The following is a 17,072-nucleotide window of genomic DNA, read 5'->3' on the forward strand; positions in this document are numbered from 1 at the left end:
AACACTGTCTTCCCTGCAGCAGACCTTGTTTTAGATGAAAAACTCCACTGGTGGGAAAGGGGGGAAAGGATTAAGGCTCCAATCTCTACCTGATTTGGTTTGGAACTAATCTGATAGAGAATATCTGTGAAGAAGTATAATACTGTATGGTTAAACAGATAAATGGAATGACTTCTTCACACAGAACTTGGCGAACACAAGAGGTAGCAATGACCATCAATTCAGGTCAATTTAAAAAGGGATTTTATGAATGATATGAAAGACAAAGCTATCAATATTACCTTTAGTCACAGTGTAAACTTGAGTAGGTAGGACTTTGATCTGATTTAAAATAGTTAGCTATCATACTAATGCCCTAGGTACTAACAGATCCAAGCAACAGAGACTATATTAAGAATACAAACTCAAAAATCTAAGAGTGAAAAGGACGCTTAGATACATAAGGAAAATAGTTATCTAACTGCTTTGATACAAAGAAAAGTCACAGTAAATTTAAAACTGTAGATAGCTGCCTGAAAAACAAAAATTCAAAAGCAACAAGAACAGAATATTTTTTATTAGGGCAAAATATAATAGATTTTAAGTTTCCAAGAACATTTGTTTTATACTGAATATTCAGTAAAAACAATAAAAAATAAGATAGGATGAAAGCCAATTGTTTCAGTACATGATAAAAAGAATTTAGATGGGAGAAATTATATGATCCATCCTTTGTAAATGCTTCTTTGCCCAGACAATGTATGAATTAGCCCTAAGACCACCACCACCAACACAATACTTGCAATTTAATTAATAGAAGATAAATTCAGATCAGCCAGCCATTCAGTTCCTATGATGATGATGATGATGATGCAAATTTATATAGCTGCCCATCTCACCAAAAGCAACTCTGAGCGGCATACTGTACAACAATCAGATAAAAACAAATATAAAAACAATCTGAAAAATATAAAAACCACATTAACAAATATCATAAAAACCAAGATACAGACCATAGGGGGGGGTAAATAAAATTGCCCCTCACCAATGGAGCCATCTAAACAGGTCTTCAGTTCCCTGGGAGCCCCAGGCCTGATCACATAACCAGGTCTGAAGGCCTTTCAGAATAGCAAAAGGGATGGCGCTAATCTAATCTCAGGAGGAAGGATATTCCATAAGGTGTGTGCCACAGCAGAGAAAGCATGTCTCCTGGGACCCACCAAATGCAGGTCCCTAGCTGATGGTACCCACAACATGCCTCCTCTGCAAGATTTGATGGGGCGGGCTGATATAACCAGGGAGAGGTGGTCCCTGAGATAGCCCAGTCTCATGCCATGAAGGGCTTTAAAGGTTAAAACCAGCACCTTGAATTGGACCCAGAAGCAAACTGGCAGCCAATGCAGCTCAGGGAGCAGAGGCGTAACATGCACTGTTCTCAGAGCCCAAATAACTGCCCATACCACTGCATTCTGTACCAGTTGAAGCATCTGGATACTCTTCAAGGGCAGCCCCATGTACAGGGCATTGCAGTAGTGCAATCTGGAAGTGACTAGGGCATGACAGTAAGCAGGGCCTGCAGATTCAGGAACGGGCACAACTGGCGCACAAGACAAAGCTGTGCAAAAGCCCTCCTCGCCACACCAGCCACCTGCTCATCAAGCAGGAGTCGTGAGTCTAGGAGGACCCCCAGTTTGCACATTGGGTCTGTCTGGGGTAGTGCAACCCCATCCAGGACCAAGATGACATAGCCCTGGAATCATGGGCCCCAAAAACCACAGCTACTCAGTCTTGCCAGGGTTCAGCTGAAGCCTGTTGTTCCCCATCCAGACCTTCACAGCCTCCAGACACCAGGATAAGACGGTCATGGCATTGCTTAATTTGCCAGAGTGGAGATATATAATTGAGTATCATCAGCATACTGATGACACCTCACCCCACAGCAACGGATGAACTCACCTAGCAGCCTCGTGTAGATGTTAAAAAGGAGAGGAGAAAGCATCAACCCCTATGGCATCCCACATAGTCGAGGACCTCTCTTCCCCGATCACCACCAACTGGAATCAACCCTGAAGAAAGGAGGTGAACCACAACACCATTCCGCCAACCCCCAATCCTCTGAGTGTGATGGAAGGTCCAAGGTGTGATGGAAGGTCCAAGTGTGATGGAAGGTCCTCACATGAGTGAGGAGGTCCAAGGTCATAGGGAGGGGGAGAGGAATCCCAAGCATCTCCTCAGTCCTCAGCCAGAGCGTGTGAAAGTGAAGAGAAGGAGACTGGTACCACCCTAAGGAATTCAGAGTGTTTAGTTGCTGTCGTTGGGGGTTAGAGTTAGTCTGGCAAGATTCTGTCTACTAGGTGAAAGCTAATAAAGTAACTGAACTGTTCCTGGATTTGTCTCGCTGTGGTTCTTGGGCTGAACCTGGCACCGAGCTGATCCAGAAGGATACCATAGTCAATGATATCAAAAGCCTCCAAGAGGTCAAGTAGGGTAAGGATGGATGCACGAACCCCATCCCATCCATGCCAGAGGTCATCCAAAAGCACAACCAATGCCATTTCCATCCCATACCCAGGTCTGGATCCTGAATGAAAAGGATCCAGATAATCCGCTTCCAAGGTCCTCTAAAGCTGTTGTGCAACTACCTTCTCTACCACCTTCCCCAGAAAGGGGAGGTGAGATACCAGATGGAAATTGTCCAGTACAGTGGGGTTGAGTGATGGCTTCTTGAGGAGGGAATGAACCATGGCCTCTTTAAGAGATTAAGGAACAACCCCCTCACTTAAAGAAGAATTGACCACCACCTAACCCACTCACCTGACATCCCCCAGGCTGCTTTAACAAGCCAGGAGGGGCATGAATCTAAAGAGCAGGTGGTCGAGCTCACAGTCCTGAAGACCCTGTCCACTTCCTCAGGTCTAACAGATTCAAACAGTTCCCAGATAACCGGGGAAGACTCCTCCCCAGGCACCTCCTCTGGACCTGCAACAAGGCCACAATCCAATTGGGAACAAATCCAAGCAACTTTATCTGACAGGTGCTGCACAAATTCCTCTGCATGCCCCTGTAAAAGGTTCTCCACACACCCCTTACCCAGGAGGGCCTCTGTTACCTGAAACAGGGCTGAGGACAGCAAACTGCAGATGCAATAAGGGCGGAGTGCTGTCACTTTGCTGCCCTTACTGCCACTTGGTAGGCCTTAATAGGAGCTCTAACCCATGTTCAGTCGAGTTTGTCCTTTGTTGAGCACCAGCAACACTCTAGATGTTTCTCCTCCCATTCCCCCAGTTCCTCTGTAAACCACGGGGAGTGTTGGGCTCTTCAAAAGGAGAGAGGCCGCATGGGCGCAATCTGATCCAAGGCCTCAGACGCCCTCTTATTGCAAGAGGCAACCAGGGCCTTGGACAGACCATGCAACAGGCCAACAGGGATAACCCCAACTCCCTCTGAAACTGATCAGGGTCCATCAGTCACCAGGGTAGATCAAACGAATGGGTCCAACCTCCCTGCAGTGAGTAGTGGCGCAGGAGAAACCCATAGAAATCAGGGCGTGATCCGATCATGACAAAGGGGACACCAAAGCTCCCCCTATTTCAGATCACACTGCCACTGCTCCGGCAGGAACACCAAATCCGGAGTGTGACCATTGTCCAGAGTCGGGCTCTGGATGATCTGGGATAGGCCCATGAGTGTTATGGAAACCATGAACTCCAGAGCCACCTCAGACCTCATTCCCAGAGAAGGCAGATTAAAATCCCCCAGAACCATAAGTCTGGGGAACTCCACTGCCAACCTGGAAATGGTGTCAAGGAACTCAGGCAGGGAGGTTGCTATGTAGCAAGGATGTTGGAACAGCAGCAACAATCCCAACTGATCCTTAGAGCCCAACAATTCCTATGGTTTCTACATGAAAAGAGGTCACCTGGAACTCTTCAACCATGTCCAACATGCTGGTCCACCAACTCAAAATGCATGATTGTTATCCATTTAAAGGGGGGCACTTCTATGAGCATAAAGTTTTTCCTCAAAAAGACAGGAACTCTTACTGACCAGGGCTCCCATTCTTGTGTTAGACATCCTTTGTGCAATCATACATCAGGAGCATCACCAGCGCACATGGCAATATCTGGGCTAATTCTTTACATTCTTACAGCCTCTTATTTGCATTTAGTTCTTTTGGATATAAAACATTTGAATAATGTTTTAAAAAACCCTAAACTGCTCTTTCAGATAATCACTAATGTATTTGGAAAACCTACATGGATCTGAGGTAAGAAAAAACTTCTTCCTACACATACACAATTCTGCAGTTCCTTTGAGAAAGAAGCTTATTATAAAGAAAGGGAAATTAGCCTCAGATATACATTCCTGGTATATTCTTTTTGATTCTAGTATCTCCACAATGAAAGTAGAATTGAATCCTGCCTTTGCACTGTAATAATCATGGTAACACAGGCAGGGCCCAAATTCTCTGAATTAGTCCTGATGGCTTCTTCCATTATTCACTACGTGCTCAGCCAAATCCTGCATAGGTCCAGGATACATTTCTCTTGTTATTCTCTGTTGCTGGGGTTATTTATTAGCAGCATGAGAAAAAAATGTGAATATAAAATTCTCACCAAAACTATAGGGTGGGGGAGAATTGAAAAGTTTGATTGTGGGTTATTCCGCTGCCTTTTTGGGTCAGATGTCTCTACAATTTGTAAAGACCATCAGGTATTCTGTACAGACCCATATATTGTCCATAGGCCTCCACTGCAGAAATAGAGGGAGGGAGGGATACAGGAAATATTATTCACTCTCTTTTACTTTTTGAATGATATTAGAAATAATTTTATCTTTGAGGTATTTCAAGTACATAACATTGAAGGTATCTTTAAGACTTCATTTTTCCTCTTAGATTTCTTAATTATTTGAGTTTCTGGAGATTCTCAAGAGAAAAAACGAGGCAACTGCAGCTACTAGAGCTTTAGATTCAATTCCAAAAAAAAGTACTTAGATTCATGGAGAGATACAAACATACCATCATCTGCAACTTTTTAAAGCAGCCTCACTGAATCCAAAGCTTGGTAGCTATATATAAACAATGAAGTGTCTTTGCTACCTTTTCATATATTTTGTAATGGTACCTTCTATATTTGGAAGATCCCATCCATCATCTCTCCTGAAAACTGCTGCTTCTTTTAAATCACCCTCAAAAGTCTTCTTTTATTTGTAATACCACCCTTTCATAGTTCTTTTATTTATTTCTTTATGGGATTTAAACTCCACCTATCAATAGAACTACTTATTAATTTAAAAGTTCACATACAACAAAATAAAATACCAAAACGATTATACAACCTTCACTTACATGCTGTCTTATTACAATATAGTTCCATGACTTCCTACATAAAGTAGAAATTACAAAAACTTCTTTTTCCCTTTAACTCTGGTATCTATGGTGGGTGGGGATTTTCAACAGCATCATGACTAAAAAGGATGAAATTTAATCTCCTTATATGTTCATCTTCCCATAATCTTTTATTCTATTTTTAAAAAAACATTTTTAAATTCTAATTCTGAATTTAATGTCATATCTAGTATGACTCTCAGACACTGGAAGGACTCAAAAAAAAATATGAAAATCTGAGGAGCCATTTTGCCCCCATTATATCCGCCTGCCCCACTCGGTCCAGCAGAAGGGGCATGTTGCAGACCCCACCAGTCAAGTAATTCCAGCTGGCAGGGTCTAGGAAGAGGGCCTTTTCTGCCCTGGCCCCTGCCCAGTGGAACAGCTTACCACCTGAGGTACAGGCTGCCCCCACTGGCCTTCTGAAAAAGAATGAAAACATGACTATGTCAGATGGCCTGGGGGCCTGATGGGGGCTCACATTGTTGGAATTGGCTGGTGGGGTGATCGATACTGCTCTCCCCAGTATCTTGAATTGTATATTGGCTTTTCATACAAAATTGTTACTTGTTATTTTAATGTGGATATTTATATTTTTATTGTTTTTATTGTTTCAGATTTTAATTGTAAGCCGTCCAGAGTCACCCTCTGCGGGAGACGGGCGGCATATAAATTAAATACATACATACATACATAATGAAATCTAAGGTTCCACATAGATTTCAGTGAATGCAACTGTTCCTTGAAGCCAAATAAATCCAAACTATTTAAATCCTGATGACATTAAAAACAGCGTTTTTTGTGTCCAGAAAGGTGCTAGAAATGAATGTAATTGTTTCATACAGGACAAAAATTGAGAGTTTATATAGCAGCTTTACAAATGTCCACAAATAGACAACATTTAGAGCACTTGTTGGAAAATACAAAACCTGAAACAGAATATTATTTGAATGCTTTCAAAGTAACTCTGACAAAAAGAAACAATTTAGAATGTAGTAAACATTCAAATATCTGCCGGAACAAAAAAGGTATACTTGTGGTAAAGACTTGTATAATGAAGGGATGCCACTTTCAGATCATATAGCTTTTTTCATACACTGATCAGCACTTCACCATACAGGGATTCCTTTCAGTTTTCAAAGAACCACAAGTAATAACTGGGATGCTGGAAAAGAAAAAGACATGGGGGGGGGAGGCAGAGAGGAACTGAAGAAGGAAGAGTAGAGGAATTTAGACAAAGCCCACAATGTATGTGCACAGGTGGAGGGGACAAAATGGGGAGGGGGAAAAAAGGAGTATGGAGATAGATTGCTGAAATTTCTCTTTTTGGCTTCTTTTGTCAACATAATTTCTCACAATTCCAATTTGTAGCAAATATTTAAATCATTTTTTCCTGCAAACCTCCAATAACCTGAGTTAGATCTATAAAAAGCTAATTCACTACAATACAGTCATATAGTGCTTGAAATTCAAAATGATTTTGTGAGTCTTAAGAACCACATGGACACTAGAGTCCTCCTCTGTTTGAGACAAATATATTTCATAACCGCAAGCAGAGATGAATAGGAGTATTAATGTCAAACATGTTGCTCACTTAATAGTAAAAAGAGAAGTGGGGAAAAAAAGATTGCAGACATAATGATCCTTTACCACAGAATTCATGGAAGCTGACAAGAGTCTTTAATCTCCCCATAAAAGCATATATTATGATAAACTGCTTGGATGGAATACAATTCAACATGTAAACCTATATTCAAAATCTTCAGATCAATTACAATAAATAGGAGCCTTGCAAGTAACTTCGATGGAAGGTGATTTGCACCCAGTGTTGTAGGAATATTTAATGTTCCTAACTATAAATACATTACAAATACTGTACCAATCTTCTCTAAATGCCTACAATCTATTGTTCCTTTTAATTAGAGAGCTTGTAGCTAGACTTTGATGCTGAATTGTTTGAAGGAGGGGAAAAAAAGTTGGAAAGAAAAAAGACACTGGGTTATGAGAAATGGTTATATTTGTTTCTTTGCAAGTCTTTTGATTTTAAAATCTGAACTGTCATGAAAATAGTCTCAAACTGATTTCATATATCCTCACTTTCTTGTCTGCTCTTTCATTTCATTGTTATTCTCATCAATTCTTTTAACCAGGGCTGCTTCTGCTCCATGTAATAATGATGACTGGCAAATCTGCAATCAAAAGGCTGTTTCTAAAGATGAAAAGTAGCTATTTTAATAATATAGTTATTAATTATTATACTTGTTTCTATATGGATTGGGTGTACTGTATTTCCATTTTTGAAAAAAAGGATATACAATTTATATACTAATTTGTAATGCAGCCTGTCAAGAATGATTTCATTTAAGGATTCGAATGCAAACTGAGCAAAACAATTAAAGTGGAATGCTATTTTAAACTCATTCATTTGAATTGTATGCCAGTAGACAAATTAGATGTAAAAATATACTTTTCTTTGCTGAATTTTTGGCTATATGTTCAAGAGCAAATCTAGTCAAGATATGAATAATTATCTCAGAATACTGGAACGAGAGAGCCACCATGAGACTCAGTAATGCAGCAAACCTCATTCTTCCCATACCCTCACAATTAAAAGAAAGACTGGGCTACTCCAAGATGCTGCAGGTAAATTGGGAAAGGGTAGTGGAGTGGACAGGTCAGTGGGATATTCAGATGCTTCATGTTTATATTCCTGTTAGTGGGGAGGAATAGAAGGTACTGGAATATGAGGTAAGATATTGGGTAGTGTACTGGGATGGTGGCGGCTGAATCAAGGAAGGGAGGTTGGAAAGCCTGGGAAAATTGGCCATATAGCATGCTTGGGAAAAAGTTGAGTTGAATGTGGGTGACAGCAGCATGTTGGGGTAGCAGCTAAGGTGGGAAGGAGGGAAGCTGCTGGGAAGATCAACTGATCAAATGGCAGGCCAATGGATATATGGATACAGCAGCAACAGCAATTTATTTTTTCCACCTGGCTCCTTTCCTGACCAATGCTTTGTGGCTGACAGAACATCTTGGGGAAAAAAGTTCTTAAGGTCAGTACCAAGAATGAGGTCCATCAGAAGGCCGCCTTTGTGACTGGAAAGAAAAAGAAAAAAGGGGAAACATTTGGATTTAAGAAGTATTGGGGTTTAAGACACCCCTGTCTCCCAAGCAGTCCATTAAACTGAGGTTTGGCTGTACTTTAATACCAATTTAACTATCATACAGGGTCACCACATCTGGACTGCAAAATTCCAGATAGCCAAGTACGAAACAAGTAGGTATAAACCATTTAACAGTCCATATTTTTGAAGCTCAGATATGATAGTGCATCTGTCTTTTTTTGCAAAAACTGCTGTCAATTGTACTGTGACTGAGATCCTGAAAAATCTTTCCAAACTACAGTTCTCAGGGTTCTCTTTAACTTAATGTCACATAATGCACAAAGCTTTCCTAGTCTAAAAACTGATTTTGGGGAGGGGGGGCTTACTATTATTATTGAACAGACCTAACTTTCCAGGACAGGATCATAGGGTCAAATCAAATCAAACCTTTATTATGGCCTATGGGCCAACAAGCAAGCAAGGGTCAAATTCTGCATAAGATGAATGTGATCCATGAAAGCCAACTTTCACTGTGCAGTAAGGGAGCAACTAGGGAAGGGTACTTACAAGCCCATGACATCCATCTAATGTTTCTAAACAACAACACTATCATGTGTCACTTCAAAAAACTGGGTCAGAACTACTTAAGGGTATTAGGTGGCATAAGATTCTGTTATTTTTGGTGCAACAGACTAATTAGGCTGGCACACAGCAGAGGCCTGTGTGGGGAATAGGAGCAGCTCTGGATCTAGGAGTTAATCCCAAGTCAACTCCTTTCACAGAAAAGCGCATCTGAGAGCTTTTCATTTGTCAGAATTGCTAGCAGTAGCATATTATCTTCCAAGGCATAGCAAAGGCCCCTAGAATCATCAACATCATTGAATTAGAATTGTGCCCTTACTCTGCAGAAAATGGCCGAAACTAGTTTTAAAATGACATTTTATACCCACATATGTACAAATACCATTTATGCATGAAAAAATATGTGGGGTTGAAATACAGTGCATATATATATATATATATATTTATGATGTGTATTTTTAGTACAACAGCTGTTCTTAATGAAATTATCCTAAGTATGGTAACTTTGTTTTCATCAAAGAAAGCTTTTTTTCTTCATAAACTATTTGTATGTGCCAATTGTTAAGGACTGTATAGTTATATAAAATCAGTTACAGATGGAAGTTACTCTGTGCAAGTTAATTTCTTAAAATCCAAGCCAAACAGATATCCTCACAAGATGGCTGCTGCTTGGTGGTGGTGTTTTCTTGCTTTTTTTAAAAAAAGCAAAATGCCAAAGTGTCTGAATGAGAAATTCAGTCAGGTGAAACCCCTGGAGTTTGGAGAAAAACTTCATAAGCTTGCTATAGTAATGATGTGGTTAGACTATTCAGTTTGCAAAAAAAAAAAAAAAATGATATAGTAAAGAAATACACAGATGTATTCACTTAGAGGCATCCATTTTATAGCAGAGAATCATTACCCTTTATCATGAGTCTGGTGGCTTCTCAACCTGAGCCAATTTTCTAACACAAAGATTGAGAAAGACATTGATTATCTTCTATAAAAAAGCCTGAGAATATAATTCAGAGATTACATACTGTAAAAATAGAGAATTTGCAACATTCACCATATCATAATGTGCTACGAACTAAAAATTTAACTGAAGCCTGCCATTATAGGAGTCCTACAAATACTTTATTAGCTACTGCTCTATTGTGTAAAACATGCATGTTAACTTTTTATTAAGTGTGTTAACGCATTGCATTTGGGGGACCAGAAAGCATCAAAAGGAAGGGCCAGAATACAAAATGGATGGTGGCATGCCATTCATATGGGCAACCTCAGAATCTTCTGGATTTTTTTTTCTTGGCTTTTGGGCATGAGTTTTGGGGGTACTTGTTTTTTCTCCTAACTATGGTAAACCTATTTTACTTCTATCTGAACTTTTGTAACTTTTTTTAATCTCAAATAGGCAGGAAAATTGCCACTGATTTAATTTAGCAAGAAGGCGTTTGGTTGGCTGTAAAAACGACTTTTGCTAGCCCGTACCAGGAATAAGACCAAGCATTTTTTTTAAAAAAAGCCCAAACTGTATAATCAATCTATATGACCTCTACCTCACATCACTTATTTTGTAAATGTTATGACACAGTGCATTTCCCTTCCCAGGAACTGAAGCAGGAGCCTTAGTATCAGTGAGTTTTTAAAGTTTGTCTTTAAACTTTATCTCAACAGCAAAGGTGAATCTGCAAATCCACTGTTTTAATATTCTCAAAATTTCTCAATAACTTTTATTTGGAATTTCCCTTGAAGTGATATAAATGCATTTCCTTTAATGAGATGTAATATTTGGGTAGCTGAGTACTTAAGTTTTTTTTATGCTGTCTGTATCAGTACAGTATACTGGTCATCATTTTTTAGGACCTGGAAATAATCCTTGAAATACACAGTGGACATACTTCCTAAAATATAAATATCCAAGATCCTTCATGATACAGTATATACATAGGATATAAACTATTGTAGTATCTATGAAACCCTAAACAATTTAAGGGACTAATTCATTTTTCATTAGACACTGTTCATAAGTATGTGGGTCTATAAATTAAAAAAGTACTTCTATACTTTTTAATTTACTTTAAAAAGTAAAATTTTAATTTAATTAAAAAGCTATATTTTTAAACATTAATTTTTAGATCAAATTATATTTTATTCAATGTATATTTCAACATAACGTATATAGAAAGTCTAAATGTTCTTTAATAGTCTTCATTTCTAATGTGAGACAAGAATTTCAGAAGTTAAGCTCTGATCATTCATGAGCAGGCTGGTGGTATTTTCATCTCTTTAGTGGTCTGCTGGTTACTGCTTTCTCTGCCACTATGTCCTAGGATCGGCAGATATCTCTCCGTCACGAATAAGTTGCATAACTGAATGTTCTTCGTTAACGTTTTCCTGCATTCAGAGTAAATTCATTTGTAATATGTCTTATTTCTAAATGTCCTTACTTCAAAATAGTTAGAAATAAGCCTAAATAGGTTTTGAACATTTTAAGACAATATGCAGTGTTGCTTTTGATAACAAAATCAGTACCTATGAAACACCAACAGTCATATTGTGCTAAACATCTATTTTTATAAGATTTACTCACTTGAGCTATTGAACATTAAAACTGCAAATTCATGGAAAATCATGGCTCCAATAAAAATAGATATATGTATGCTTATACCATACGCTAAACAATTCCAAAATAATTAACCACTTTGCTTGAAAATCATTGTTACCCCTCCCTTGTTAAAAAAAATAAAATAAAACGTTGTCCTGTAGACACATTGTCAGAACTGAAGTTGAGTTATAAAACCAGATACCAAAAAGCATATGGGAGTTAGCATTTCACACTGTTAGAATATTGCCTTTGGTCTGCCACTGAAATGGCTGAGAAAAGCAAATTGAATGTATTTTTGCTGTTTATCAACAACAAAAGCAGAAATTGAGTTTGAAATATGTAGACAATTAGTCTCTCAGGACTCTAACACCATGGTTTGGCCTCTAAGGCGAAAGGCTGGAAGTTTCAAATGTCATATCTCTTAAGCCCTATGTTTTACACACTCTAGCTCCACCTTCCTACCTGCATATAGCAGCTTGTTAGACCGCTCCCTAACCCTAGTCTATGAGAGACAAAGTTTTTACAACCTGTGCTGTTATTCTGGAGAGTAAGAGGTAAACGTGGGAAAAAATGAGATAATTTCTACAGTGCCACTTCCTGGCAAGTTACTAGAGAGTCCAGCCCTTTCTCCACTCTTTTGGGGAGACACACCAATTCTTAAAAGTGACAAAAAGAAAAAAGATCAAATAAAAAATCCAATTTTAACTTCAAATATTAACATACAACCATGCCCTGTTGGGGAGAAAGATAGAATAAAGGTAGATAAAGGTCTTGATTAAACAGCTGCTTTCAATTGAGAAAACAAAGATGCAGTGTTCCAGTTAGACCACAAGGTGGTATTGATCCACCACAAATGGCTAATTCACTACTCAGCTCAGGATCTTACAATGCTCCAGTCTTATCAAGGAAAAATGATTACCACAGACTATAAAATTGAATTCATGAAGATAATCCCCAAGTACCATATATAATAAGTGTTCCCCAAGTTGTACCGAGACGTAAACACAAGAAACAAAAAGGCTTATCTAACACACACAGAGCAAAACAAATCAAAATAAATCTAATCATTTACCTATTTCTACAGAAACAATTGAATCTTGAAGCAAACTCCTTGGGTTCTTTTCACTGGTCACCCTAACCCAGTTTCTTGAGATAATTCCAGCTATATTTTCAGAGTTGTTGGGGAGATGTTGTTTTCTCAACTCAGGAATAGCAGCTCTTTGATCCAAGTGAACAAAGATTCTCACTTCTCTTTAACAGATTTAAATCTCATACATTCAACAAAAAGGGATGGGATGAGGGAATCTGACTTTTGTGTACAGTGGTGCTTAAAAGTTTGTGAATCCATTTCTAGCCATAAATAACCTTCCTACCTCTGCTAAGGAATGCGGTGAGGAAACAGAAAGCAAATGCTGAGCAAAAGCTTGATTTTATGCTTTTAGTTGTTTGAATAAACAGGAAAAAATTCTGCTATTTTTTTTTTGTACTTAGTTTCTATCGAATCCTGAGAACCCACAGGAAACCTCTGTGACCCAGCACATTTGGCATCCTCTACAATACTGTCAACAGGACAACAAAAAGGAAGCCCTACATCCTCGGCTGAGAATTTTAGGGCATAACAGCAGCCATCAAAAATGCCTTCTCTAGCGTTCCACCAGAAATAAATTCATGTGTTTCTAGACTTCTTTTCAAGTGTTTGGAGTGTTGGTAGGAACACTCAGGAAAGTTTTAACTTTCAGGAAAAGTTAAAACTCAACAAGCCTATTGTAATACTATGAGGATTGAAGCTGATGAAACAGGAGGGTCAGAAAGAATTGCTATGTAAACACAGAACAGATGTTAACTTTCAAAGCTGAGAAAGGAATGGCTAAGAATATGTTAATTTGAAAATATGACTGCAAAAATCTTAGGAATTAAGGTCTCTTTCTAATAGATGGCATAATTAAAAAGGTATATAGTCTTTAGGACAGATGGTCCTCAGTATACCAATAACTTCGAATTACAAATTGCAGAATATTGCCAAACAACACATATACCTTAAATTGGCATAGGGAGGATGAGGCAATATCCTAGAGAGCCTCCCGTGGAGCCAGAGATATGACAACAATGTATGCACCTCCACTTTAATAGGAATAAACACAACAATTCAACTATGCCCTATGAAAAAATAATAAGGTTTCAGTCATAACACCCATGCCCCATAGCATTAAAACCTTCTAAAAATCTAGATGATTAACTTCTGAATTTGTTAAAATCTACTGTAAATTTGACTGCAGTCATATAGAAAACATTTAATTAACCTTATAGAACAAGGTCATTAAAGTTATCTGGGAATAGAGAAATCATTTTGTTTTGGTGATTCTTCACTGTATATACAAAAGCCACGGCATAATCTACTGCACATATGTAGAATATTCAGAAAAAAATTATCTAAGTGTTCTAGGTATGGTTCCAAATAACCCACTTCCTCCAGAGCCTTTTGGAACTGCAGGCCTACTACCTTCTCAACAACCTTTTACCCCCCATTTGGGGGAAGGCTGGAAACTGGAGTTTCTCTCAATCCCCGTAGGTAGTCCAGAGGGATACCATGGTCAATGGTATTGAAAGCCAGTGGAAGATATAGGAGGACCATCACCATCATCCTAGCTTCATCAGAGGTCATTGACAAGCATGATCAATTTTGCCTCAGTATTATACCCCAGTCTGTAACCTAACTGAAACATGCCCAGATAATCCATTTCCTTCCAGGCCCTTTCACAGCCTGACCACCTTTAAACAAATAAGGGAAGACTGGAGATTGACAAAAAATTGTCCAGTACTGCTGGGTCCAGGCATAGCCTCTTGAAAAAGGGGAAGGCTACCAACTCCTTTAAGGCAGGTGGAAATGGCCCCTCCAACAAGGAAGCATTCACTATCACTTGAATCCAGTTGTATTTCACTTCTCAGGAGGACTTGACCAGCCAGGAAGGGCATTGGTCTTATACACAGGTACCAGAGCTTACAGTCCCAAGGACCCTGTCCACTTTCTGAAAAGTCACCAGATCAAATTCAGCCCAGATAACCATAGGACCAGCATCGCTAGAGGTCAACTCTGAGTGAATCCTAACAATTTTTTTCAACAGATGCTTGGTACAATTCTCACAGTGGCCCTGCAAAGATTTCCCTAACCCCTTCCTTATCCAAAAAGGATCAGATCACCTGAAACAAGGTCACCAGGCGACTATCTGCAGGTACGATAGGGGTAGAGAAATAGGTATTTCTCACCACCCTTACCACCAGAAGGTAGTCCTTAATACAGGCTCTTACCTTGTCCGGTCAGAATCACTCTTATCTTCCACCAGAGGCAATCTAGGCATCTCTTATGCCACTTCATCTCCCAGAGTTCCTCTGAGAACCAGGGGGATATCTGGGCTCCACCTACATAGAGTCTACATAAATATCATCCAGTCCAAGTCTGCTGTCACTTGCTCATTCCAAGCAGTGACTAAGGCCTCAATTAAAGCATACACCAGAGCTTCTGGAACTACCCCAACTTTCCTTTGGAACTTCATTGGGTCTATCAGGCGGCTGGGGTGGACTAATTGAATAGGTTGTTCCCACTTGCAGCAGGGGGCAACCTGGAAAACTCCAAGGCTATCAGGGAGTGCTCCATCAGTTATTTTAAAATACAGTGATACCTCTTTTTGCAATGAAGTTTGCATGCAATTTCCACAGCAATTTATGTCATTTGCATTGGGACATCATCACACAAATTTGTCTTTTCTGTAATGAAAATGAAAATTTAAATGAAAATTTGAATGAAAAATTGTCATCTGTGTAAATCGTGAAAATGACATAAATTGACATGATATAATTTGCATCAATGCTCCTAATGATGTCATCATGCAACTGACAAAAATTGCCATGATGATGTACACTCTGACTTAATGAATAGACAGAATAACAGATACTCTTTCTTCAAGTGGGCTGTTAAACTAAGGTTTCACATTTACAGTATTTTTCCATCTATACGACGATACTTTTTTCTAAAATCGTTACACTAAAAATTGAAGGGCATCTTATGCAAGGAAGTAAGCTGAAGAGAGAACCACGCAGTTGTGAAACTGCCCATACTTTGTCTCTGCAAACAGGCTTCCTCCTATTACTAGCCTCCAATCATGAGTGAAATAGCTTGCCTCTGCAAACAGACTTCCTCCAATCACGAGCCTTATGTAACTGACGTCAGCTGATGCTGAACAAACCAATTGGAGGAAGTCTGTTTGCAGAGACAAGCTATCGGCAGTTTCACTCGTGATTGAATGTAATCAGTGATGCAAAAGAGCATGGAAATAGAGCTGCAGAAAGACAGTTTGGACCTCCTCTCACTGAGTGTATCATGTAAATGTTACCTAATTACTAAATAAAAATGTGTTCTGCACTATCTTTAAAATATTGATTTCTTAATTTTGGGTTGGAAAAGTGGGGGGGGCGTCTTATACATGGGGGCGTCTAATAGATGGAAAAATAAGATAATTGCTTGCTTTAAAGTGGCTTTACATACACTAAGCACTCAGAAAACAAACAATAGATTTTAAACATCCAGTTTTTTACCCACAAAACCTTAACTATTTCAAAACTACACTCATTTTTAGGTTGTACTGTCACCTATACTACTGTCATCTTACAAATGCAACATCTTTAAAATACTTTTTAATAAATATGAAAAGTAAGAACTATAGTAAATCATGTCATACCTTCATCTACAGAGGCTTCACTACTATATCCATCATACTCTGCAGACAAAGGGCTATATTTTTGTCTGGTTTCCCAAATATAATTTTTCTGTTGTCTACTGTCACCTGTTGGTGGCCATGAACTCTGTGTTCTTGACAAGGCTTCATGGTATTTACCCAGTGCCTCATCTTCACTCTCTGATGATGAACCATGCTGGTCTTTATTTATATATAAGTTATCTATTTTGGGGAAAAAAAAGAAAAAAATCACAGATGGTACCATCTTAAAATTATATTTGGCTAAACACTGAGTAGCTTAAATTTCAAAATAACCAGACAATCATAAATGCATTTATTTTTCATTTCTGTTAATGCTTCAGACAGTACAAAACTTCTAGTGAAGAAATGATCAGGTTCTCAAGGAATGATCAGGGGTATTTTCCTAAATGTCTGAGTTTTGTTACAGCTTTTTGGAATCATTTAATTCTTCCATTTGTGTTTCATTTTGTCCCCATTCCCTTTTTTCTCCTAATTTCTCATTTTCTTTCTAAAAATCTGGATATGAGATTTATAAACATATTTCAATGTTGTTTATAAATCTCATGCTCAGATTTTTAGAAAGAAAATAAGAAACTGAAAGGGCTTATTCAGTTCTTTACATTATTCTGTCTGTTGGATACGTATCTTTGTTAAGAAAATGTGTTTAAGATTGTTTTGTT

General features: G+C 38.6%; 1 protein-coding gene across 2 annotated transcripts in view; it reads right to left on the reverse strand.

Annotated features, from left to right (window-relative positions):
* SYT14 (synaptotagmin 14) overlaps positions 1-17,072 on the reverse strand; it is an 85,369-nt gene that overhangs the window by 43,990 nt on the left and 24,307 nt on the right. For both annotated transcript variants that reach the window (XM_088147196.1, XM_088147202.1), the window contains one exon: positions 16,375-16,593. In XM_088147196.1, coding sequence (XP_088003322.1) covers positions 16,375-16,593 — 219 coding nt within the window. The remainder of the gene's footprint in view (positions 1-16,374; positions 16,594-17,072) is intronic.

This window comes from Python bivittatus, unplaced genomic scaffold (genome assembly GCF_059951505.1).
Source record: "Python bivittatus isolate LINGU-HERP-01145 unplaced genomic scaffold, Pbiv_v1 ctg000020_np1212, whole genome shotgun sequence".
NCBI lineage: Eukaryota > Metazoa > Chordata > Lepidosauria > Squamata > Pythonidae > Python > Python bivittatus.